The 27,555-nt window shown below is 35.3% G+C and overlaps 1 protein-coding gene across 3 annotated transcripts in view; it reads right to left on the reverse strand.

The window, feature by feature from the left end:
- The window catches only part of LOC106879884 (protein CUSTOS-like), a 53,027-nt gene that overhangs the window by 23,139 nt on the left and 2,333 nt on the right, over positions 1-27,555 (reverse strand). The window contains exon 1 of one of the 3 annotated variants that reach the window (XM_014929619.3): positions 17,620-17,753. The exons of the other annotated variants lie outside the window; for them this stretch is intronic. Coding sequence (XP_014785105.1) covers positions 17,620-17,641 — 22 coding nt within the window. The 5' untranslated portion in view covers positions 17,642-17,753. Of the gene's footprint in view, positions 1-17,619; positions 17,754-27,555 lie in introns of those variants that run through there. 3 annotated transcript variants of the gene reach the window in all.

The raw sequence follows: 27,555 nt of genomic DNA on the forward strand, positions 1-27,555 counted from the left end.
TACCACAAGGCATTCTATCTGATCCACCACATTGTTGCAATGAAGTGGCTTGTGTGCCTCAGTGACTCTGAGAGTTATACCAACAGAATGCAAGCTCCTGGTAGGGTCTCCCACGCTGGACAGGTCAAAGGATTGAGGCCAGACTAACATGGACCACTTTTTCTCAGAGGTAAAAATGGGTTTGTGTAGGGCCAGTAGCCCTATTTAGTAAAGAGCAAAGTTACAAAAGCATTGCTGACAATTCAAAACCTGGGGGATGAAAAGACAGCCCAGAGTTGAGAACAGTGTAGAAAAATTGTCAATGGCTTATGTTCCATTGGGAGTAAAGGATTTAAATAACACTGTGTAACAAAATTTTAACTTTTTTTTTGTCGTTTGTCAGTAAGTGCTATTTCCTATTTGCTCCTATCTAAAAATCAAAGGAAATGACTATTATTCCCTTCAAGCTTTGCTTTTGTGACCTGGACATCAATGTTTTGAAACTGACCTATTTACCATTACCTCTCATTCAGTGCTGATTTGGTGCTAAGTTGCTGAAGAAGAAATATTATTACTGCAAATATTCTGCTCAATATCAAACAGGTTTGCTTGTCAGTTGCTTGACCGTAACCACTTAAGCATGTCCCTTAGGGGCTGACAATATGTGCGTTTCTGATGATGAGCAGGAGTAATAGGGGAGCATCATAGCCATGTGTTGAGAAGGATTCTTTGGGGTTTTAATAAATGTAACAAAAGCAAAGTTTGAAGGAAATATTAACCATTTTTCATACTTTTTAGAGGTAAACAAATCAGAAATAACAGTGGCTATCCAAGTACCAAAATCATGTCACACAGTGTAATTTTAGCTGATGCTTTAATAACTATCATTGGCTACCTTCACAAATGTAAAGACACTTTATTAGATTTGGCCTTGAAATATGCTACTATCTTGACTACATCTGTGTCAAAAATACAGTAACCAGATTTAGAGGTATGTAGCAAATATTTGTGGTACTCAGTTAATACAAATTAAAATGTTCAAATTGGTAAAGGTGGCTGGCATGAACTAGCACAACATTTATTCATCCACTTAGGCACATTGGTGCCTACTTTCAACACCTTTTGGACCAGCTGATAAGTAACTTATCAGTCAGCCTCTGGTCATATATGAGAAGAGAATAACAAGCAGAGATTATTTATTGGTTAATTATCAGCAACCCTTGCTTGACAACTGTACAGAAATAAACGTTGTACCTCACCTTTTCATAGTCAATAGTTTCCATTAATAGTCAGAAATTAAGTACACACATGCATGCACACGCACACACACACACACACACACACACACACACTCTGTCTCTCTCCACACACACATTCTGTCTCTCTCCTTCTTTCTCTCTCTTTCACAATTTCTTAAATCTGCAAACACAACTTGCTTTTCACTGCTACATATGGATAGCCACAAGCTTTCTTCCAACAAGCAGGTTTATTTTTACAACCATCAAAGTCAACCTACTGGAAACATTTACATATGACATCTTTTCTTAGAAGCAAAGTGCAAGGGGCATCAGCTATGTCTGAGATGCACCCAATATTTTGAGTGAAGTCACTTTGAAGCTCCCTCTTTTTTATCTGGTTCACACAAAATGAGTTGCAGTTTTTGACAAGCCATATATTGTCAGAATTTATGCATTTCACCTATATTGTAGGCTCACTTTAGCCAAAGATAGCCCAAGACGAGACTTGTTTAGCACTCCACTACATATTGTGAGCAACATGATCCTGAAGAAAGAGCTAATTAAGTACAACTCTAAGTCTCGGAAGTGATTACATCAGCATTTTATTTGGGAAGGGCTTAGGTTAGCTCAATATTTCCAGGATCCTACTCAGTGTACATCAACTCCTGGAAAATAACACAGAGAGGACACTATTTTCAAAAGAATTCCTTTAATGGTTTTTGACAGATGTGCAGCTTATTCTTACATCAATTAAAGACAGTATCCTCATTGAGTAATTAGCTAAGCTAATGGAAATGTATTTTCACCCATGTTTCCAATGCAGCATATGGGAGGGATCTGTGGATCTCAGCTCTTAGGTTGCAAGTTTGACATAATGGATATAAGCATTCTCAACTCCATCAATTTTGGTAGAAGAGACCAAACTGAGAAAATAATCCTTTATGTAACTTTCATATCAGCATTCATATACTCTCAGTTTCTGGAGATAAGAGAGATGGTAATGTCATTACCACAAGAAATTTAGCAAGAAGGGCTTTAAGTGATCATATAGACACAGGCATAGCTGTGTGGTTAGAAGTTTATTTCCCAACCACATGGTTCTAAGTTCAGTCCCATTCCATAGAACCTTGGGCGACTGTCTTCTACTATAGCCTTAGGCTGACCAAAGTTTTGTGAGTGGATTTCATAGATGGAAAATGAAAGAAGCCATTGTGTGTGTGTGTGCATGAGTGTGTACATGTGTGTGTGTGTATGTGTGCATGTGTGTGTCTTAGTGTTTGTTACAGCCTATCTCAGCATGAAGCACTTCTCTCACATGCTGGGTGGGTGTGTTTTCACTTTCTATCAGATTACAAGCTTCTAACGCATACTCTGAAGTCTAAACCTGATTGCCATTCACCAAAAGAGATCATCAACTTCAACTATATATCCCACTACACAACTAGCATCAATCATATTCAGGTAATTGACAATGTTGCAACATATGCACTTTCGTGTATTCATATGAATATACTACACACAATTGCCTCCATCAGTTTAGATGTGGTAGCAGCTATTTAGAGAACAGCAAAGATTTCTCCTGACTTTTGGAATTCATCACGTTCTTAAGTATTCTATCACATGTCACTTCCTTCTTCAGCTGGATATATTTAGTGTGAAATCTTTAACAGTCACAAATGTACTTTTGTGTCTCAAAGTCACTGTTGTGAGGTTTTCAATACATTCCATTGTTTGAAACACTCCGGTACCAATTCTTCAAAAAATTTGATATCAGCATGCTTCATTTGGCTTAGTATCAATAAAAAACTCAAGAATGGACTAGGATTTGCATTATATAAACAAAAAGCAAAGATACATCTCTATATCAAGTCACCATAAGGCATCTTTGCTACACATGATGCAAAGTTTGAGCACATGTATGCTAATCTCCCAGGGTCACTTCTGCCTTCACATGGACATGGTCCATTTGTTTCAACCAGTATATATATATCAGATGAATATGAAGTAAGTTCATTTGGAGCTCATTTATCACTAGTATCTTGTGCTACCATCAGTACTCTAGTTATTTCTCTAATAGTAGTCAGGAAAACTAGATCAGGGCAAAACAGCTCAATTCATGCACATATTTCATTTGTGATAGAAACATATGCTTCTCACTACTTCAAAAATAAATGTTGGGTGCTATTCTTTTTGTGCAGAGAAATCCAACATGGGATTAATGTAGTGAAAACCTCATGCTATCATATTCATGACATCCCAATAACTCAAGAGCAGATCCTCAAATCGGCATTTTGTTTTCATGAACAAAAGCATAGCACCAAGCAGACTAGTGCTAACAGATGCACCTATGTCATCAGCTTCAGGATTGATCAACTACCACATCAGTTTTTATTTTTCAACAGTTGTTTCTTGGTGGGATGAGTTCTCCAAGATATGTTTAAGACTGCTTTTAGCATTCGGGTATAAGTTCCATCTGGCTTGGATTTTAGTTTTTTGGTTTTATCCAGGCTGTTGCTCCATATAAAAGGACTAACTCTATTGTTGCACGGATCTCATTTCTTTGAGTTTATTTGTATCACATTTAACTTTCTTGTGGGCATCATTTCTCTGTGTTATTTTCTTATATCAAAATTAAAGCCTCATATCATATCTCATCAACTTTTAACATCCATTGCCCATGCTGGCATGGGTTGGATGGTTTGACCAGGGCTGGCAAGCTGAGGTGTTGCACCAGACCCCAGTCTGATATGGCATGGTTTCTACGGCTAGATACTCTTCCTAATGACAACCACTCCAAGAGTGTAATTGGTGGTTTTACATGCCACCAGCACGGGTGCCAGTTGCATGACAACAGTATCTGCCATGACTATGATTTCCCTTGGCTTGATGGGCCTTCTAATCAAGCACAGCACATTGTCGAATGCCTTGGTTATTTGTCATTGCCTCCATGAGGCCTAAAGCTTAAAAGTGCTTTTTACATGTCACTGGCACAGGTGCTAGTTGTGTGACACCAGCAAAGGTGCTAGTTATGTGACACTGGCCACATTGCCTCTGTGAGGCCCAACGCTCAAAAGGTGCTTTTTCCATGCCACTGGCACAGGTGCTACTCATGCAACATCAGCATTGGTCACATTGCCTCTGTGAGGCCCAACGCTTGATAGAGGATATAAATAAAATATGTTATCAAGCAGTTTTCTTGAGCAAAACTTATAATCCCCTGCAAGTACCTGTAAAGGTTTGCAAGAATACTCTGGCATGTACATTATTTTTTTGAAGACATAGAGTGAGATAAAAACAGTGCTGCCACAGTTAGGCTATTGATTACATGAGTTCAAAATTTGAATATTAGCTTGTAAGATTTCTAATTGTCAAAGTATTCTATGAAAGTTGCTATTCTATTCTGAATGATCAAAGATTGTTGTTGATTAACAGCAATTGAAACAACAACTAAACCAACACTTTTTACTCACAATGTCTTCATGTTCTAACAGATTAGAACTAGTTTTACCCTATCAGTTTGAAGCTTTTAAAAAACATTAGCTCAAAGAAGAAAGGTTTGGTGCAAATTGACAGAATATAGATGCTGAACGAAGGCATAGGTGTGACTGCATGTTAAAAAGCTTACTTCCTATGTGGTCTTACCTTAGGTAAGTGTCTTCTACTAGAGCCTTGGACTGACCAAGGCCTTGTGAGTGGATTTGGTAGACAGAAACTGAAAGAAGACTGCTGTGTGTGTGTGTATATATATATATATGTATATACATATATACAGTCAATAGGGGAAAGTTGGAAATAGTAATAGAAAACATGTTGCAGTGCTTTCAAAGACATGAATCTAATTTAAAAAGAAATATCTAAATTTTGTTTGATGACCAATGGATGTAAGGGAGACAATCAACTTATGAAAATATCTTTGTAAAGAGTTATCTCCCTTTTTCACGTAACCCAAGAACGGATGTTTTCTGCCCCCCAGGGGACCTGATACTCATTGTGTGAAAAATTTTAAGAGTCTAAAACCATCCCTGGAACATAGGATTGGAGAAAATCAGTTGAAAAATATGGCTGTTATAAACTTTTACACACACACACACACACAACAGGATTTATATTATAGATATACACATATAGATATATATAACTAAATATATTCAGGAGATAAATACATATGTACAAGCGTATAGATATTTGTGTGTGTGTGTGTATATATATATATATATATATATATATATATATAGGCAAATAAATTTACATAAAGCATAAAAAGTACAGAATATTAAGGAGAGAATGCATAGTCTTTTTAACTCAACAACTGTTTCTGGAAGCTTGGAATTACATAATAATCGTAATGTTCATAATATTAGCAGATGGAATGTGCAAAAAGTCATGGATATGCAACCAGGAAATAGTTGCACAGCGATATAACCATAAAACCGGCTTCCTTCATCAGGAGAAAAATTTGTTAAAAGCAGTTCACATAGTAATGCAAGAGATTTAAGGGTTGAGGGGGGGGGGATGAAGGAAAAACAGTAAAAAGTAGGGAGGAGGAGGATGTAAGCAGCTTAGGTAGTGGGAATAGAGATGTAAAGGAAGAACAAGAAGAAACACAGAGTGGGGAGGGGACTGATGGTAGACAAAATGAGCTGGAAGGAGGAGGGGAGGGGTAAGTTAAGGTCAGTATGGAGAAAAGAGGCACTACTAGTGATTGGGTATGTCACTAAGCAGACATACAGACTAACCTGGACATAAACAATAAATCAAGAAGTTGCTACATTGTAGATCAACCTGTTGGAAGTAGCAACCAAAATCCCCTCAAGACACAAAGTAACATCAATATAGACACAAAGTAACACAAATTACACACATTAACTAATGCACATCTCACACACATACAGAGTGTACTTTGCTTGAAAACAAAGTGGCAGAGACAGATGAAGGCATGGAATGGTCAGTTGCTCAAACTGCTAGAAATAGCAGCCAAAATTCCTCCAAATCACTTACACTACAGTGTTAAAAAAAAGGACATTATTACACACTGTAGTCCATGATATACAAAAATGTAGTGTATGGATGAGGATAGGTGCATAAAGAAGTACCGAGCTCTAATTGTAGAGGGAGCCTGTGAAGGCAGTAGACCCAGGAAGACGTGGAATGAAGTAATGAGAAACAATCTTCGGACGCTGGCCTTCACTGAAGAAAAGACAAGAGGCTGGGAGTTATGGTGATTTACTGTACTTGAGAAGATGCATCAAGCTAAGTAAAATTGCTGTCATCCATATATATAAGCTTGTCCTTTGCAGGTGCTGATGCCATATAAAATGCACTCGTGCTCATGCTGCGTAAGTACACCCATGACAGTGGTACATAAAAAGCACCAAGCACACTCTGCAAAGTGGTTGGCATTAGGAAGGGCAACCAGCTGTAGAAACCATGCCACAACAGATAATGATGATGATGATAATAATGATGATGATAATGATGATGATAATGATGATGATGATAATGATGATCACAACTGCAATGCCTTTTATCATAGAAGTGTCTAAGTAGAGCTAACCTGGGCCTAAATGACTATAATTAAGAGAGCATTGATGTAATAACCAATGACTAAGTTTCACTGGCCATTCCAAATCACACATCCAACATTCTTAAAAGAAGGAAACAACAGAAAATGTAGTTCTTAATATGAAAAAGGTGGCATGAAATGAACACCTGTACGTATCTTAAAATAATTTTGTTAAGAAAATCCCCATAAGAGATAAAAGCAGTATTTATACTGAGAGGTAATGTTTATTGCTACCTAAACATGAATGTTCTTTAAGAATGAATGATATTGCTATTTTAACCCCAGGAGAATGCCAGAACATTCTCTCACCGTTTGCAATACACATCGAGTGTAAAGTACACTGAATAACCAACTAGAGGAGGCGTCCTCCTGGGATTAAAATATCAGTATTGTCTATTCTTATAGAACACCCACATTTAGATGGCGATAAACATTACTTCTTAAAATAAATTTGCTTTCCAGCAGTACAGTGTATGTGTGAGAGAGTGAAACCATCATCATTATCATTAAACGTCCTCCTTCCATACTGGCATGGGTTGGACGGGTTGATAGGATCTAGCCAGGCGGGAGCCTATGCCATGCTTCTGAGTGTGTTTTGGCATGTTTTTTTTTACGGCTGGATGCCCTTTCTAACACCAACCATTCCGTAGAGTGGGCTGAGTAGGAAAAAGAAATTATAAGACAACAGAATCTATAAAGCTAATTGCAAACGGAGAGACGTGGGAATGGTAGGGAGAACTGGTGGAAGTTGATCGAAAGAATATTTGTGAAAGTGGAACATGAGACCGGCGTTGGAAAAAGTGTTCATTGCAATAGAAAGTAGCACAAAATCTAATGTCAATAGGCTACATAGGCAAAACGTAATATCCACGTTAAATACGATATCTTTAAAATAGCGTGTTAGCACTTATATAAAATTATTGTAATTTACGTAGCAAAGAGAGAAAGAGAAAGAAGTGAAGAGAAAAGAGATAGAAAACATGTACCCATGCGTATGACTCTTACATGAGTGCCATAAACGGGTAAATATTCGATTGAAATGTAAACGTCAGAAGAGAGAGAGAGAGAGAGAGAGAGAGAGAGAGAGAGAGAGAGAGAGAGTATGTGTGTGTGTGTGTGTGTGTGTAAAATTTAAAAAAGCGTGGGAATGAGTGACAGAAATACGTGCGAGTATTCAAAAAGTAGAGACAAAGTGGAAGGCAGATAAAAAGAGGAGAGAAGGGAAATGAAAAATGTGTAAGGGACAGGAAGAGAGTTGAAGGTCTCTGAACAAAGACAGAGTGGGAGCGAGTAGGAGTGTCAGACATGCCAGCATGAATATTGACGAGGTACGAAGTGATTATAAGAGAAAGAAGGGAAGAAGAGAAAGAGGTATGGTGATAGTGTTAATGAGAGAAGGGGAAAGGAGTGAAAACTGACATGTATTAGAGAAGTAGAGAAAATAAGGGTGAAATATGCGAAGGAATAAATAGAAAGAATGAAAATGAAAAGAGAGGACTACAATGTTAAAGAAAAAGAGAAAAGTGATAAATGGCGGAAGGTGGGGAAGAGGACTGAAAAAACATATTTGATAGATTCAAAAGATTGGAAGAATGAAATTGAAGAACTAGAAAGATGGAAACAGAAGAAGAAAGAGATCGTCTGATAAAGAATTGGGCAACAGTGGAAGAAAGTAACAGAATAAAAGAGAGAGAGGTAAACAGAAAGAGGTGGTATGATAACGAAGAAAACAGAGAGAGAAGGGGTAGCATGGTGGAAGTAATATGATATAGAAGAGAGAGACAGAGAGGGGATGATGAATGAAAGAAGACAAAAGTAGAACTGGAGAGAGAGAGCAAGACTAGAAATGAACAAATACGCCAACTGTTCTAAAATAAATATAGAAAAAATGTTTGTAAAATGTATAACAATTAAGATTGCTACAAAGGAAAAATGGGCTAATAATTGTAGAAAGTCCTTCCTGTGTTCATTTCATAAATATCTTATCTAATCGCATCCTCACACACTGTTGTTATAATTTATCATTCCTATTCCTCTTTATCGATTGAAATTGTTTATTCACCTGACTAAGAGAATATTCATCCAGCCGTACAGCTACAATCTGAGAGAGAGAGAGACAGAGACAGAACAAATGAAAGTTATGAGCGAGCAAGGAAGAACACCACAGAAAATGAGGAATCAACGAGAGCTTGAACTCGGTCGTTTGGCGTGTTAGAAATAGTAACCAAATCTCTCTTAAGTTACAGCCAACTGTTGTTGTTGGCACTCCGTCGCTTACGACGTCGAGGGTTCCAGTTGATCCGATCAACGGAACAGCCTGCTCGTGAAATTAACGTGCAAGTGGCTGAGCACTCCACAGACACGTTGTACCCTTAACGTAGTTCTCGGGGATATTTAGCGTGACAGTATGACAAGGCTGACCCTTTGAATTACAGGTACAACAGAAAGAGTGAGAGAAAGTTGTGGTGAAAGAGTACAGCAGGGTTCGCCACCATCCCCTGCCGGAGCCTCGTGGAGCTTTTAGGTGTTTTCGCTCAATAAACACTCAACGCACGGTCTGGGAATCGAAACTGCGGTCCTATGACCGCGAGTCCGCTGCCCTAACTGGGCCATTGCGCCTCCACACAGCCAACTGTGACATTGGATAATATAGGCCTAGGTATATTGTCTTACAAAATAAAAGACAGAATGGTTACGGCTAGAGTGCTTTTGACTATCATAGGATTATTTGATCTTGCTAGACCTGAAGTTAAATAAGTTAACGTGGCTTCATATCAAAAGTGAGATATATTTAACGCGATATTTTAAAGGTGAAAAATACAGTAACATAGCGGTTCGGCAAAATATACTGACAGAATAAGTACTGGAGTCGATTTGTATGATTAAAGCCTTTATGACGGTACCCCAGCGTGGTCATAGTCCAATTACTGACAACATAAGATAAACGGTAACGGATTAAAGTATTAGGTCAAGTTAAGAACCGATTATCTATTGAGATAATCGTGTAGTTATTTTAAATCTTGAAAAGGACATGAACGTTAATACTCTGGGCAATATAGCGGAATACTCATTAATGAATATTTTCTCTAGTATTTGTTTCTTATATGTGGACAAGGTTTAGGATAATGGAATGGTTTTGCCAAAGAATTGGCGGCATAAAGTGAAACGGCTTCAATCAGAGTTGAAATTAGGTCACCAAAAGATTCTAGAATAATAAATTACTGAGACAGATCTTACTATTACTACTACAAGTAAAATCTGTATATCAGACCGTGCTAAAATGCAGTTGGCATTTGGACAGAAATGGAGTGATACAAAATATGTGATTATTGGGTGAAGCGATACGGAAAGAGAGAAGGAAAGACAAATACAGATGAAGACAAAAAGAATGAATGGAATGAACAGACTGATTTTAGCAAAGAGAAAGAAAACGAAAATAAACACAGTAAATAACGAGGTACCGTTAAATGATGTACGTGTCTATGTATGTAAAGTGTGAATAAAAAGAAAATATTTAATACTAACAGTAAAATATATTTTATTGAAAGCTGAAACTTTACATATGCTTAATCGTAGTATCTAGTTTCCGATCTTGGGACGATAATTGTTCTCCCTCCTTCCTCGCATACATACAAGAGGAATAAAGACATACAGCGACAAGAGAGGTGATTTAGCCTCAGTTCAACCCTGAACGAACATATAAGATCAAAAGCGGTTCAGCCATGACCATCTCGTGATTTTTTCAAGGCATAATGTATGTAAGACTACATTATCAAATGTGTTCTTTGTGTAAAATGGCAGGGCGGGATTTGAGGGAGAGCTGACTGTTATTTCTAGCAAGTCGAGCGAGTTCGTAAAGGCTTCCTCGTTGGTTCATATGAAGTAGTGTGTAGCCCAAGTTGAAAGAAACTAATGGCTAAATGATAAAAAAAAAAAAAATTGGTATGATCTGATATTTACAGAAAACAGGAGTCTAAAAGTAAAAATCTTTTGTTTCTCACTGCTTAAAAATCAAAGAAGACAATTGTACATTTGTTAACACATGCGTACCTATTGTATTTAAAGACGGCTCTGTGGGTAGGTGTGAGGTATTAGCAAATAATATTTTTATTCCCAAGCACTGGCTCTTGTTCGCAGTTGCTATGCCAACATTCTTTTCCTTTCATGTCCGTCTGGTTGGCGAGGTCAACCTAACGTTGTAGCATATGCAAGTTTAATCTATATTTGTTAACCTACTTTCCTAGCTGACAGCTTTCGGCCATATTGAAAAGTTCTCTCTACTTCGTGTCATTGTTAGGCTTTAGTAACTAATAGATATTATCTTGCTTTAGCTCACTCTTTACAGCTGCGTAACTGATCGGGAAGACATTAGAAATCCAGGTCAATTTAGCTTGTGAAAAGTAATACTCCGTTTCTTGCAGACCAGAGTTTGCGAAAATCAATCCTTTACATAAAAAATAGAATAGCTTCTCTCAACAGCCTTTTTTTTTTCATGTTGGAAAAAAAATCTAAAAAAAAAACGAAACAATAAAGGCGTTATTTTTTATTTAAACAATTTTTTTGTATTATATATAAGAAACTGGAGTTTCGAGGAGATAGCATAATGGAAGGTTGTGGTGTTTATGCCTACCCTAAGGTTATTAGCAATTGAAAATGATTCCAATTAAAAATGAAAATGAGTCCCTGACTAAATTTACTGAGTAATTATAGTGGCGACATGGCTCAATCAGGATTAAATTACCATTTTGCGTTATGAAAATAAGCTATTTTAAAGACTTTTGCCAAATAAAAGGATAAAACTATATATATATATATATATATATACACATATATAAAGGATGTATTATAACACTATTCCACATATACAAAAACAGCCATACCAATAATCCAACATACCTCCATCATCAGCAGCCCTTTGGATATTGAATGTTTATATATATTATGTGTTTCTTGCTGTAGTTTAATTTTAAAGTTAGTTTCGACACCTGGGCAGCACTAAAAGAAGTGTTGTTTCGGAACAAACATACCAAGGAAAAAAACACACAACTTCCAAACACATTTACCCTATGTACAAACAGTATTCAATCTAAATATAGGCAGGATTAAATATAAACTTTGAAATTAAACAAGAAACACATAAAAAAAAAAAAAATATATATATATATATATAAACATCTGAGTTTTGATCTTGATAAAACTGAAGAGTATCAGTTAAGAAGAGTTCTCAGTAATGACCATGCTGAATAATTTTGATAGGACAGCACATTCTGCCTTAAGTTGTTCATTTTGAATATGCACGTGATAGAGAGAGGGGGGGAGGTGTTTTTAAAGGATAATTTTACATAGTGTAAGAGAAATAAATGCTTAAAATATCTCAAGAAAGCTCTGATTTCTTAATATGTGAGCAACAAATATCTCTTGGATAAGAACCCCATATTACCAGTCTGGTAACTATTCCTGATGAGGGAAATTAAGGCACATAAAATGAAAAATTTTACTTCAATGTTCATCAATGTGCTTGCAGTGAATTTAAACAAAAGACTTCTGGGCTGAAATCCACATCACCTCGGTCTACTACACATTTTGTTAACACCAACATAGTGTAATAGTTATTGTACACTGAGGCAGAATAGTTCTTACAGAGCAGCTACAGATGTATAGAATAAAGCAAGTTCTGAGAAATATGGGATGGGAGGGGATTATTACCACTAACAATGATGACCAAAGCACAATCACTTTTGCAGGTAATGCAAAGATTTGTTAGATCACAAAATATCTTTGACCACATACAAAATAAACTCAAGTCATTTTGCTAATTGTCCTAAACCTCAAACACACTGAGTACTGACTCAAGGACATGCTGTTTCTTCTCTGCATCTTCGATCACTACTTCTGCTCTTCTGAACTCACAAGCTGCATTATGGTAATGATGAAACACACCATCTAATAAAACTAGACCTGACAAATAAATTAAGTGAACAGCTATAATTTCTACCATGAAATGTCTTGTTGGACATCTGGCTGTTTAATATTGTCAAGTATAGATATGTAAATATTACAAATCACTCATTTACTTTGTTCAGTTATAAATGTAGCAAATCTAAATTAGGGGGACTTTTATTAACATTTAACTATACATTACTACAGATTTATTAATGTTTATTTCTTTTAGCAATAAATTCATATACAAGTGCAATCAAGCCAATTTTGAACTTTCTTTTCAACCAATTAGATGTTGGTAAACACAAAATGGCTAACCCAACTGAACTATAGCAAAACAAAAGCAATCACAGGATTATTAAAAAAAGTTTGAGTACACAAACTTGTATGGTATAATTTTTTTAAAGTTAAACACATATATTTCATAAAACCAAAAGAGGCTAAAAATAAGAAAGATATTACTCAACCATGGCAATATTTGAGCCCAGAAATAGAAGTTGGTGAACAGCTTATAATTTCTAAATTTACCTATTGTATTAAGTTTTATATAAAGATTGTAGGTTAGTAACTTATATTTAGCTTTCTGAAGTTGTGGTGTGTATGTTGTTATAACAGCTTTTGACTTACAACATGTGGTGCAACGGTCGAAGATTAATATTAAGATTTGTTTGCTACATTAGCAAGGTAAGCAACTAACATGAATGATCCTTAATTTGCAATTGTGATTCATCCTAGTCAATTGCAGAAGCTTCTTCATTATATCTACTTATACTTAGGCCTTCAGGATTAATTTCTAATTTATAATTCCACCGGGTAATTAGTGAGATTAACTTCTTAAGTGAGAGATAAAACTCAAAAAGGAAGAGTGAAAGAAGAAAATGATTTTAAACATACTGAAAATAAGATAAAACAAGCAAATAGTATTAATTGATAAGAATAAGTCTAATTAATGACTTTCTCGTAAAAGATCAAGTAATCTGATATGGGACATAGTAAAGGAATTTGTTTAATTATGAACTTCTAATTCAAAAAGCACCAGCAGTAGATGACTGATAACAGATAAAGAACTAAGGAGTTTGTTTCCTGTCACCAGTACTGTGCTTTATACATTGTCAAGGCCTGAAACTATAAAAAGCCCAATTCATTTTATAAGCAGGTATTCGGACATTGTAGGGTAGAATGCAAATAACATGCTTTGTTGGCTAATTGCATATATACATATATTCGTGATAGTCTTCTTTTAGTTTCTATGTACCAAATACACTCACAAGGCTTTGCTTGGCCAGGGACTATAGTGGAAGATATCTGCCCAAGGTACTGCACAGTGGGATTGAACCCAAGATCACATGATTGGGAAGCAAGCTTCTTACTACAGAGGCATGTCTGTGCATATTCTGCATCTATATCTTGTCAATTTTCACCAAATCTTTCTTCTTCTTTAGGCAAATGATTTTTAAAGCTTGAGACTGATAGAGTAACACTTGTTCTGATCTACAGAACAGAAAAGTAGAAAATGATGATAGAAAATCATGTAAGGCAAAATATCTAAGAAATTATTTTTTAAAAATTGCCAATTGGACTCAAGACCTACAGAAGATTGTTTTCTATCCTTAGACAGAGGTTATTATTTATTTGAATCAATCTTATATGAACTCATCTCTTCAACATAATATAGAGCAATGGTTGGCATTAGGAAGATTATCTCTTAAAAACATTCAAATATTACAGACATGGCTAAATATGGAGAATCATCTGAATATGGAGAAAACAGAGAGAGAGAGAGAGCTCATTGTACAACAGTGATCCCCCAAATTTTGGCATCACAGACCAGTTTCATGCAAGACAATTTTACCATGCATGAACTGGGGGATCATGTGTATAACAAATAATTTTTATTATTACATATATATTGTAAAAACATCCTGCAGATTGTGATAGTTGATAAAATAAAAAAATTTATTCTGTGTGGTCCAGTATCAAAGGATTCCATGACCGGGTGGTTAGGGACCTCATGCTCTACAGAATATTGGCTACACAAGCCAATGAAAGAACCTGTATGTCAGTTATTCCCAAATGTGAAGCATATACCCTACTGGTGGTCTGTGGGATTCAATTTTTTTCTTTTTAGTGGGATATGGAATTGTGAAAATCTTTTTTTCACAGCAAACATACTACATCTATAGCACTATTCTAATGCCTTAGAGTGGATATTTCTCTAAAGAAAGTATATAATTTGAAATATTAAAAATAAAGTTGTTTTTTTCCAACCACCAGTGGGGTATATATTTTTCGGGAAAGTTATAGTGGAGCCTGAGAAAAATAGGTTGGGAAACACTACTCTATATAGTTGCTTGATCATTCCGAAATCTGGGTAAGACATTAACCTGCATTCAGTGGTGAGACTCCAGCTTGGGAGTTTCTCAATTTTGGAGAAGTTTGGAGTTACATTTTAGTGCTACTGCTCTCAGGCCCTCTGTATCTAGGGGGTGGTAGTATGTGTCACAGGGCCCTGTTATAGTTCAAATAGCTGTTCCTATGACTAATGGATACAAAACTCAGAGGAAAGCTGGGCCTCTGAGGTATGAGTTAATTAGGGCCAAGAGTGTGAGGACATGCTTTGATGTCATGTAAACTTATTCCTCTGCCTAAGGATTAAAAAAGTTCTGTGCCTCAAAGGTAAGTTGGGAGAGCAAGAAACTAGTAGAATAAGCTGTAAATAAACTGGCAGAAAGCACTGCAGTAAATTTCTCAAGAAAAGCCATGAACCTTCACAGAATCTTTTCTGTTTGGCTGCCACTTTTCAATTTTTGTTACAATTGATTTCATATTTGGTGTAATGGTGTAGTTTTGTAAAGTCATGAAATTCATTTTCGTCATAAATCAATAAATAATGAGTTAATAGCTTTTGAAGTTTGCAAATTTTGGGTAATTTTAGCCAATTGAAAATCACAGACAAGCCGGTACCTGTTTCCATAGTAATAAACCAAACTGTTACCAAGCTGCTTACCACGTTTAAAATTTTTTTTTTTTTATCGCTTATTAAATGCTTAAAACACATGCGGTATGAGGTGATCATTAGATGTGTTAAAAATAACAACTAAATAGGCGGCCTTAAATCACGTACGATTTTTTTTGTTGTTTTCATAATCATATGAATTCCCGTGTGTAGAATACAAATTTGCAAAAATTTTCTGAAAATTCCAAAAAATTAGCAAACTGTAAATCCCTGTAACTTCAAGATTTAGCTTGGAAAATTACATCAATACACCAAATTTCAAAATTTTCACTCAACTTTAAAATTTCCACAGGTGCAGCCAAACAAAAGACCCCCATCACATTTTGGCATTAAGGTCGACAAGCTTTTTGCAGTATAACACATGAAGAAAGAAAGAAAGAGAGAGAGAGAGAAAGAGTTTTTTTTAACGTTTATTTTGTTATGGATAAAGTGAGTTAGCAAATATCGATTTGGTGGATCTTGTAGTATCTACTATTGATTCCTGAACGAATTGATTACGATAAATTGTGAGTATCGCCGAAAAAAAAAAATTAAGGGTGGTTTTTTTTTAAGGGAGGGGGGACGGGTGGAAGTCTTGCCTTAGTTTGATTTGACTCTATTCAGCAATCTCTGTAAATTTACGCACTAAGTTGAATATTTTTGTTTTTACACTTCACTAATAAATCATTCATATATTCCTTTCCTTTCATAATTATTGATCTTTCATTAAGAAAAAAATCATTCGCGCTTTTTATAATACATCATTCGGATATTCATTTTCATTTTATGTTAAATCATCTTTCATAAACAATCACACGGAGTTTTCATCTTAAATCAATCATTTGGACACTCGGATTATATCGTTATACACATAAATCAGGTAACCTTCATACATTCATTTAATGCCTATTTCTTACGAAATTTCTCTACTTCAATTAGTTTTTGTTTGTGAATATAAACCGAAGGAATACTAGTATATGTCTAACAACACCTAGAAATGTGGAATGGTCACGGACGGAGTAGGTTTGACTAATGGATAAATAACAACATAACAGGGTTCGATGTGGCTGTATTTTTACTTCTGCCTTAGCGAAGTAAGGTGGAGATACTGTTTTCAGTCGTGTTTGTCTATTTGTCCGTGGACAAGATATCTCAAGAACCGCTGGATGGATTCGGATGAAACTTTCAGGGATATTTGACCTCTTGACTGACACGAACTGATTAGATTTTGGGATCGATCCATTACCGGACAAGGATTCAGGATTATTTTTCCTGTTTTTTTTTTAACTTAATTTTTGAGAGCCGTCGGGTTCATCTTTAGTATTCCCGTTTGTGAAAGCAGTCGAGTTTATTTAAACTATTCTCATTTTAAAAATCATCTCTGGCTAATCGTTGCCTTCGCGGAGGTTTGCGCTCTCTGAGTGTTCTTGTTTATATTTGTTCTGTAAATTGCGGACTGCAAACATAATGTCCCTGACAACCAGATGAATAAAATACTTATATTACACGTAAAAAGTAAATGAGAAACACGAAATTAAGTTAAGAGAAAACTGACAAAAAACAACAAACTATTACTAAAATGAAATAAACCAGCGAAGTAGAGTAAGAGAAAGTAAGGGAGGTTGAGATTCACTTTTGAAAGTTGACTTCATTTTTGCTAAGACTTTCGTTATACTTGTATATCTGTCCAATGAACCAAATGGAGTAGAAATTAAGAGTTCACATAGTAACTGAATGGCGTGTGAAACAGAAGTGACAAAGGAATGTTATATGGAAATCATAGCTGAGTAATTAACTCACTATTTTTTCATACTCTTGTGTGAGCTCGTCTTTTTTACTTGAGCTATTTATTTTAGGTAACATGGCAACCAGAGTTAAACTTTAATTAAAATCTAAATCCTTACCTAAATTCAATACTTGCGTCATATCTGTCTCTGAGTTTTATTCCCCGGCGAAGGTAAAGAATACGCCCACTATCCGTTTTCGGCGTTTAGGGTTAGGCCGAAAACGGGTGGTGTGCGTATTCATGTATTGATGTATTAAAATTACAACGCCTTGTAGGGTGATTATAATAATGAAGTTGGCACAAACCCCTGATCTGGTGGAAATGAGAATAATTAAATCGAGCCTTGAATTATGGAAGCAATTACATTTCACATGGCATTTGCGTGCAATTCTACCGATTCTGCACAGAATAATGATGATGTCTAACATCGGCACAAGACATAAATCAGAGGAAAGGCGTAGTTTGTTTAATCTGCTTCAATACTTGACTGGTACTTTGTTCTTGTTAAACCAGGTCAAACTTGATCGAACTGACTTTATTATGATTAATTGATAAAAAGGTCTAAGCCCACAGTTTACCGAGTTGGTGCAGTTTAGTACTTCTTGCATAGACCCTATCACTCTACTTAATACTCTAATAATATTTGGTTTTTATAATAAAATAATTAAGGCTATGTCCGTCACTTAGGAAATGAATTTCCATTGAGATGAACCAAATACGCCATCTTGCATAAATTTCTCCAATCATTTCATTCCACGTGTTAATAGTGCTACTCAAAGTGGTGGTCCGCGAGCCATTAGCTGCTGGTACGCGACGAGTTTCCAGAAAAGAAAGATTATAAAAAGCTCATGTAATATTGTATTATTTGTTTACAAAATAAATATAAGATAAAAAAAATTTGTCAACTTTTATTATATTCTTTATATTGTTTCCGATATAAATTAATGTTACTAAGAAATATTACCGGTCCCTGGCACATTGGAGAAAAAAAATCTGCCGCCCCGCACGCCACATTAGATAGTTTAAGAAGCATTGCGTTAAGCTACATGACACAAATACCCGTCCTACTACATTCAGTAATAATTAATGAATTTTTGATTAAATATTGAAATTTTTTATCTTTTCACTTTCCTCGGCAGATCAAGAAATTAATTTTTTGTAACTAAACACTTTCAAACTTCGGACACTGGTAGAATGTGTCATATAAAACATCTTTTACTCTTAGCGTTATTGAGAAAAGTTTCTATTTACGAAGTTATTTTGTGTTAAAGTTGTCGTATTTCGGTAATTTCAACCAATCAATGACATGTATTCAGCTGAATAAAATTACTGCTGTTGCTTGTCAAGAACAACTTCCAACGGTGTATATTTCGTTTGTCACTGTTATTTATGACATATTTCATCTCAGTTACGTTCGTGATACCATCATAATCGTTCGTGCATTTCTACTGCTTTTTAGGTTGTTGTTTTTTTCCTGTTTTTCAGCTACTATTTTCGGAAAGACTTCCTCTCGTCCCCCCACCATTTTCTCGCAAATTATTGTTAAAAAAAATTTTTTTTTGCCAAAAAACCCAGCTTTTCGGATACGGAGATTCTGGAATATTGCCAAAAATCGGAATTTTGAAATTTTTTGGCCCCCTTACTCCTCCCTCTCCAATTTCTTCATTTTTCACTTTTTTCTGTAACCCTAACCCCCTAAAGCTAAAACCAGTACAAACGCATGAACGATGTCATAAATAACAGCGACAAACGAAATATACACCACCGATATGTTGCTTGTTTTTGTTCTGTATTTTGTGATGTGTAGTATTGGGTATAAAGTGATACTCTAAGTTAATAGAAAGGAAGGATGGTGAACTGGTAGAATTGTTAACATGCTGGGCAAAATGCTTAGCGACATTTCATTCGTCTTTACGTTCCGAGTTCAAATTCTGACAAGGTTGAATTTGCTTTTCATAGATAAAAATAAGTACCAGCTGAGCACTGGGGTTGATGTAATTTACTTATTCCCTCTCCCGAAATTACTAGCCTTGTACCAAAATTTGAAGCCAATAAAAAGTGTGAAACAAAAACTTAAAAGTCAATAATATTTGTTTATATCATAAACTAAAAACGGAAATTGTATTATAATTCATAACATAAAAATTCATTTTGTGCATAAAACCATGTTTGGCTATTGAGTTCAAAATTTCTATTTTCTTATAGATGAGAAATGAATTTTGTTTTAGTTTAATTTTTCTGTTCTTGATGGAACTCGAATTGTAAAAATGAAATCGTTTGAGGACGAACAGTTTATAAAGTTTTACTAGACTATATATAGATTTGTGTTTTAAATATGTATGCACAGCTAGTGGCAGAATCATGTAACTGTCAAAAGACAGAAAATTATCTGAAAAATGGCTGTTTATGAATAGTATAGAATTTTATTCAAGCACATTGGTACTATATACATCAAAATAAATGTTATAAAAATGTTCAGTATGAGTAATACACTTTTGGGGATACAAACAATCACACATACCAATTTATGTAATAGATGGTACTTGTGTATATAAACTTTTCACTTATTGTCCATGCTATCATGACTTGGATAAAATCAATTTTAAGCAGCATTTTATAGTCAGATGCCCTTCTAGTTGCCAACTCTTATCTGTTTTTCAAATAAAGGGCTTTTATTCCACGAGTCTTTGTAAAGACAATTTGAGAGCAACCAATTACAATGTTAAAATGTAAGCATCATATCACCATTTCACTTAGGAGGTTATAAGCATGAAATGCCAACATTGTATGTGTATACATGTGAACATATATGTATTTGTATGAGGATGAGTTTGTATAAACAAAACATACACATGCAAGAGTGTATATATGTGAGTGTTTGTAAGGAGTTCCACAAAACTACTGAGCTTGAACACAAACTCTTAGAAATATTAGCCACAATTTAGTTAAAACTCAGACCTTCTACCCTTTTATTGTTAATTGATTAACAGAAACAAAAGATAGGTTTATCTTTAATGCTGTCATCCCCCCACCCCAAAAAAGTACTAAATATACACTCTTAAAATATTTTCTGTTTTTCCCCACAGATGGTGAAGGTGTGGCTGTGTGATAAGAAGCCTGCTTCCTAACCACATGGTTCTGGGTTCAGTCCCACTGTATGGCACCTTGAGCAAGTGTCTTCTACTATAGCCTTGTGAGCGGACTTTGTAGACAGAAACTGAAAGAAGCCCGTTGTGCATATATATATATATATATATGTGTTTGTTCCCCCACCATTACTTGACAACCAATGTTGGTGATTTATGTCCCTGTAAATTAGCAAAAGAGACTGATAGAATAAGTACTAAGCTTACAAAGTACAAGTCCTGGGGTCAATTTCTTTGACTAAAACATTTTAAGGTGGTGCTCCACCATGGCTGCAGTCAAATGACTGAAACAAGTAAAAGAAAGTGATCAAATAGATATGTAATCTACTAAATTTTCTGAACCCATGTCTCTTAACTAAAATTCTTATAGGTTTATCCTTTACTTTTTTCTATCACTTGTTTTCTTTCCTATTCTCATTTGTCTATAATCTTTCCTTTTCTATTCTTTCTCTGCACTCATTCTCATCTGTCATTGTGTACAGCCAATGCTCATGTTGTTTTCAGAGTCAATTGATTAGATTCAATTGACAGATAAATGCACAGGCTTAAAGGACTATAAACACAAGTTGTTTAAAGACAAGGAATGAGCTTTATGTGTATATATATATATATATATATATTGTTGGCACTCTGTCACTTACGACGTCAAGGGTTCCAGTTGATCCGATCAAGGGAACAGCCTGCTCGTGAAATTAATGTGCAAGTGGCTGAGCACTCCACAGACATGTGTACCCTTAACGTAGTTCTCGGGGATATTCAGTGTGACAAAGGTGACCCTTTGAATTACAGGCACAACAGAAACAGGAAGTAAGAGTGAGAGAAAGTTGTGGTGAAAGAGTACAGCAGGGTTCGCCACCATCCCCTGCTGGAGCCTCGTGGAGCTTTAGGTGTTTTCGCTCAATAAACACTCACAACGCCCAGTCTGGGAATCGAAACCGCGAGTTCGCTGCCCTAACCACTGGGCCATTGTGCCTCCACACACACACACACACACATACATATTCCATAATTATCACATATGATGATTAGCTATGTTGATGGTAAAAACTGTTACTAAGTATCTAAGTAAACCTGGTTGCTTATCACCAGATCAACTCTGAACAGATATATGATTAAAGATATTCCAGTCATGACTATCTTGTCTCTTTTTTTGTCCATATAGGACTAAATTGTTCAATGTATTGTTTTCTAGAGAGAAATTTGGCTACTTGTAAGAGGTCAAGTGAGTGCACAGAAGCTTTTTCATTGATTTGAAGTAAACTTAGTTGTTCCATGATCATCCCATCTTTTTTGTATATCCTTTAAAATGGTAGTGATTTGGCCATTATTTCTTGCAGTTTGAACAACTACATAGCGGCTCCTTCATAATCTGATTGTCCATCAAGTATTTATTGCTTTAATCCTTTAGCATTTAAACTGGTTACATCCAGCCTAAATATTCTATCTGTTTTTGTGCAGACTGACCAGGTCTGCCTTATCACACCTACCTTACAATGTCATTCAAAAGATAAACAGTCGGGTCATCAACATTTCAAAGCTTATGAGATAATACAGGGTTAATTCAAATCAACATGAATAAATATGTTTGACAGAGTAATGTGAATGCAAGGTTAACACATGACTGAACACTAGGATCAACTGACACCACCTTACATGCAGAAAAATATTTGATAAACACCAGCAACTGTAATCGCACTCACTCTCATTTTCTGTGTTTTATGCTATTTCATCCCTTCACTCTCTTTCCCTCTTACATTTTTGATTTTATTCCTCCTCTCTATCTAACATACACTTCCTCTCCCTATTTTTATTTCTCATAACTTCCCTCTCACTATTTGGAAGGAGGGCCAAGAGTGAGGTGCTTGGTGTGATATGTGGCAAGTAGTGTAATGTAAGTTAACCAATCATTGCATTATGGTTACATACCCACACCTATGCGTTGCAATTACTTTATTATAATGTAGGATGTTATATCCTCACATGAAATGAAATGTCTCTAAAAATTAACTCAAATCAACAGAAGCAAATACAGATGCAATGGAGGACACACTCCTCACTGTACAGACACTGAGAGAAAAGGCAGAATTCAATTTGTCTTTATTACACTATATCTAATGTATTATAAAATTTAATCTACGGCATACAAATTTAATATCATGCCCCATATATGTAATTAGGCTTGAAAAGAGATGGATATGGAGCTTGTCTTCACATTAAAATAGTAGCCTTTAACTGAATTATACATTGAATTTCATGCATTAAATTAGACATTATTTACTTTCATATCTAATAATACTTATAGGTTTAGTGTTAGTAAGCATGGTCTACCTTGTATAATTCTCTAAGGGACCGAACAGCATAATATGAACATTTCTCATACATTCTGAGACTAGTCAGTTTACATGCAAGTAAATGAAATAGTTGTTTTGTGACTTAAATTGTGGAGTAATTTTTGTGGTAAACAAAAAGCTTCACAAAGGAAAATGTCCAACTATACGGTGGCCATAAAGTCATGCACCATCCTGCAATACTCTCTTTTACTTGTTTCAGTCATTTGACTGTGGCCATGGTGGAGCATCACCTTTAGTCGAGCAAATTGACCCCAGGACTTATTCCTTGTTAGCCTAGTACTTATTCTATTGGTCTCTTTTGCCGAACCGCCAAGTTATGGGGATGTAAACACACCAGCATCGGTTGTCAAGCGATGTTGGGGGGACAAACACAGACACACAAACATATATGACAGGCTTCTTTCAGTTTCTGTCTACCAAATCCACTCACAAGGCTTTGATTGGCCTGAGGCTATAGTAGAAGACAGTTGCTCAAGGTGCCATGCAGTGGAACTGAACCAAGAACCATGTGGTTGGTAAGCAAGCTGCTTACCACACAGCCATTCCTGCACCTTATGTGAAATTGCTAACATTGTTTTTTTAATCTCCTTTTGCAACTGCCAATATTACTCAAAACCAATCCTCATTGGATGGAGGCTGATAATCAAAGTGGGGGGGGGGGAGGTAATGGTGTGGTGTGGGATTTTGCACAATCAAGTAATAGGACCATTTTATTTTGAGGACTCCATGACAGGTGATTCATATTTGGACATGCTTGGCAACAAGATGATGCCTCATGTGCATTCACTTGGCAGGGGAAATCCTGTCTGGTTTCAGAATATGGTTCCGCCCTATTATGCATTACGGGTTCATGACTTTCTGAAAGAACTTTTCCCAGGGAGGAATGTTCAGTATGAGTAATACACTTTTGTGGATACAAACAATTGCAGGCCAATTGAATGGGCACCACAGTCACCAGATTTAACACCCATAGACTTTTTCTTCTGAGAATATATCAAACCCCTTCAGTATTCTGAAAAGATTCATGACTGAAATCTTCAAAGAATTATTGAAACATGTGAACAGCTCAATGGCAATGAAGAGCTATTTGAGAGAGTTCATTGCAATTTCAAATTCTGTACATGGCCAACACTCTGAACGTTTGTAATAGATTACCTACTTCATTGTTATGGCTTTTACTGCCTTACATGTATATGTAAACATATACATTAAAAATAAAAAAATTTCCCTAAATTTTCACTTTGACTTTCATGGCAATTGCCAAATGCCCAAAGTATTACTTCATTTGCTTTAATTTCAGTTTGAAAACAGACCAATTTAAAACTTCACATTCCTTCAATTATATATTACTAAAAGAACACTTTCATATCTACAGGTTTGTTGACTGATTCAATATTTACAGAGTGTTGCATAGATATGTTAAATGATTTGGATAAGTGATTCTGGTCTCTCTTGCAGAATTCAAGAGACTTTCAGACGTGGACTTCCTCAACCATGTAGCAGTCTCATTTCAAATCCACGTCTATTAAGAAACAACTTACAGCAAGATCTTTGCTAGCAAAGACTGTGCAAACATTATTGTGATAGTGATATAACAATTCAAGGCTTCTTTGTTATTCAATTGTTCTTGAAGATCATGAATATTGACTATTTTCATCGTGGATCTGACACAAATTATCTGATCAAGATTTAATGGAAGAAAGTGAAGTGCCTTTCATTGTTGTATGTCCAGCAATTGCAGCCTTCCTGCATTAGATTACTTGCTTAAAACAATAGCAGGAAAACATGTAGATGGCAAAATAATGAACTTTGCATGAAGAAATATACAAATATTGTACCAATAAGATAGTAATAAACCTGAAGTCTTTTTTGTGAATGACTTTGGGTCACTTGAGACTGGTCAATGCCATTATGGAAAGTGTGTCAGCAATACAAGAAAATGATGTTCTTGGATAACTTGCTTGACCCCTCAGTCAGAAATTTCTCCACAAACAACAAAGGTCAACATAACCGGAATAGTTAGGATTCTCTTGATTATTGTTGTGCTGAAAATGTTATTTTGATTTCTAATGAATTTAATCGTTATACGTACCTTTACATAAAAAAGAAAAAAAATTCACCATCATCCATATCATTATATCCCTGTGTAACAAAAACATTAATTCCTTGAAGTGCTTTTCCTAACAAATGATTCAGGAAGAGCAATTATAATTTAATCTTGGAAGATATAAATTTAGAGAGGAAGGGTTTCATTGACTCAGGTACTTGTCTAGTTCTAATATTGATCACTGAGCATAATTTAAAAATTGCAGCTCTACCATTTCTGTCACTCACCACCATTAAAAAAAAAAAACATTTATTGAAGCTGATGGTTTTTATCAGTGTAGGCATCTGACTATAGTTCTGATATTAAGATTCAGAAAAAGTTTCACACTCAGTTTTTATTCATTCCATTGACACACCAAGAAATGGGACAGCTAAATAACCCTTGAACTTATTAAGACTGAAGATGTCAGCAAAATATCTAGATTTTGTGGTGCATTTTAGAGCTACACTTCCATGGTATTAATACCTCTCTCAAGGTATTAACCATTGATAAATAGTAAAGACATGTTGAAACTAGTCTGTTATTCATACACATTTTTAGAAATCATAACTGATAGAGAGAGAGAGAGAGAACAACAAGTGTAACATCAATAGCAACATAAAAGATTCAACAAATCTCTAAGGAGCACAATTCCAGGTAAAATGTCTAATGAAAACTTAAACATACTATATACCAACGACACTGGCTGCCAAATGAAATCCAAAATGTCTTGAGCAATAGCAAAACTTAACATTTCAATTTTATTTAAAGATATTTCATTATTGCTTACTCATTCAGAGATTCTTTTTTTTATACCAATTACGTCTACATTGAAAAAAAAAATGATTATGAATGGTGTTTGCAGTTATTAGAAGTTACTCAACGTAAAAAAAAAAAAAAAGCCCCAGGGCAAGTGTGAAGTGTATGTTTTAAAATGCATTCAATTTTCTACTTCATTGCATCACTTTACTGAAGACCACATGCTCCTCACGTGACTTGGAGCTGTGACTCACAGAAGTGTGTGTGCGAAATGGATATAATTTATTCAAAACCATTTTGTAGCATTTAAAAAAAAGAATTAACCAGCCTCCACAGGCGATTTTGAAGGTTAAGTGGATTTAGAACAAAACGGCATTCAAACTGAAGCAGCTCATTTGATGAAGAATATAAATCCAATTTTAAATGATTCACGAGAGAGCAAAACTTGCAGGACGTCCCAATTCTAACAGGGATAAAAAAAAAAGAGTGACGAGGAAGGAAATAGAATTTGTTCCGAGTATTTATAACCGAATTTCGCTAAAAGCAACTAAGGACCAGGTGGTGTTCAAGAAGCCCCAACCACCTATAAACTGTACATCTCTGAAGGTTGCATTGATCGCTAGACATCGAAACATCTTAATGAATACCATTAAACTCAACGCCACAAATATTGACAGCAGAAAGCTTCCGATTCAGTTTTTACGCCTCCATTATAGGGTTTACTCAAAGATACAAGATAAGCACCCAATCGAAATGACAGAACACTTTCATATAAAACTCACTAACCTTAAACAGTTGAATTGAAATTTTCCCGAAATTGCTCACATCGTTGGTTGAGATTACATGAGAAAATATTTGAAAATACAGGTTTAATGAAATTTTTAAAAAATGGTTTTAACTGAAGAATCGTATTTGAATACTCTTTAAATTTATTATAACTGATGAAAATTTGGCTGCCACTAACTTATTCAGCTTTGACAGAAGCAAAACTCAATCTTCAAACACCACGACTCGTTAACTTACTAAATATATTAAGATAAATCAATATTTCACAAGATAAATTACGAATTTATATAACAAATGCACTATATTACGTATTTATATATCAAATGCACTTAGCTCGACTAGAAAATTGTTAATGTGATTCAGAGGGGCATCTTGCAATAAATGATAGAAGAATAGTATAAATGCAAGAATATCATAGCCAAGTCACTACGAAAATACTCGATACCTAATATGCTGCACGTAAATTTGATTACGTTTTATTCTATCTGGAAAAATATCACAAAGTTGCCAATAACAGTGACGTTGCAAACACATCGGATTCTTCTGCCAAATATTCCAAAAATTTGTAAATTTTAAACAAAAAAATAAGGAAAACGAAGTTAAGCAAATAAGAAATGAAAAGAATACATAAATTATGGTTATGCTGGCAACAAACAGAATATTAGGTTACAAAAAAAAAAGCAAATGAAGAAAAAAAATTGTTTTCGACAAGCTTGGAATGACCTAAATCAGTTTTAGTAATTTAATAGAATATTCCGAAGCTGAATAAAACGTCTTTTGCATATAAACCTAAAACCCACAAAAAAGCATAATACTATCCAATCTATTTCAGAACAAAGAGCATTAAAGAAGGTCAAGGTTAAAAAAAAAAAACGACAGTACATAATATAATCAAGCTAGCTGCACAACAGTTAACACTTTGTATT

Source organism: Octopus bimaculoides, chromosome 1 (assembly GCF_046866305.1).
Source record: "Octopus bimaculoides isolate indiv1 chromosome 1, ASM4686630v1, whole genome shotgun sequence".
Taxonomy (NCBI): domain Eukaryota; kingdom Metazoa; phylum Mollusca; class Cephalopoda; order Octopoda; family Octopodidae; genus Octopus; species Octopus bimaculoides.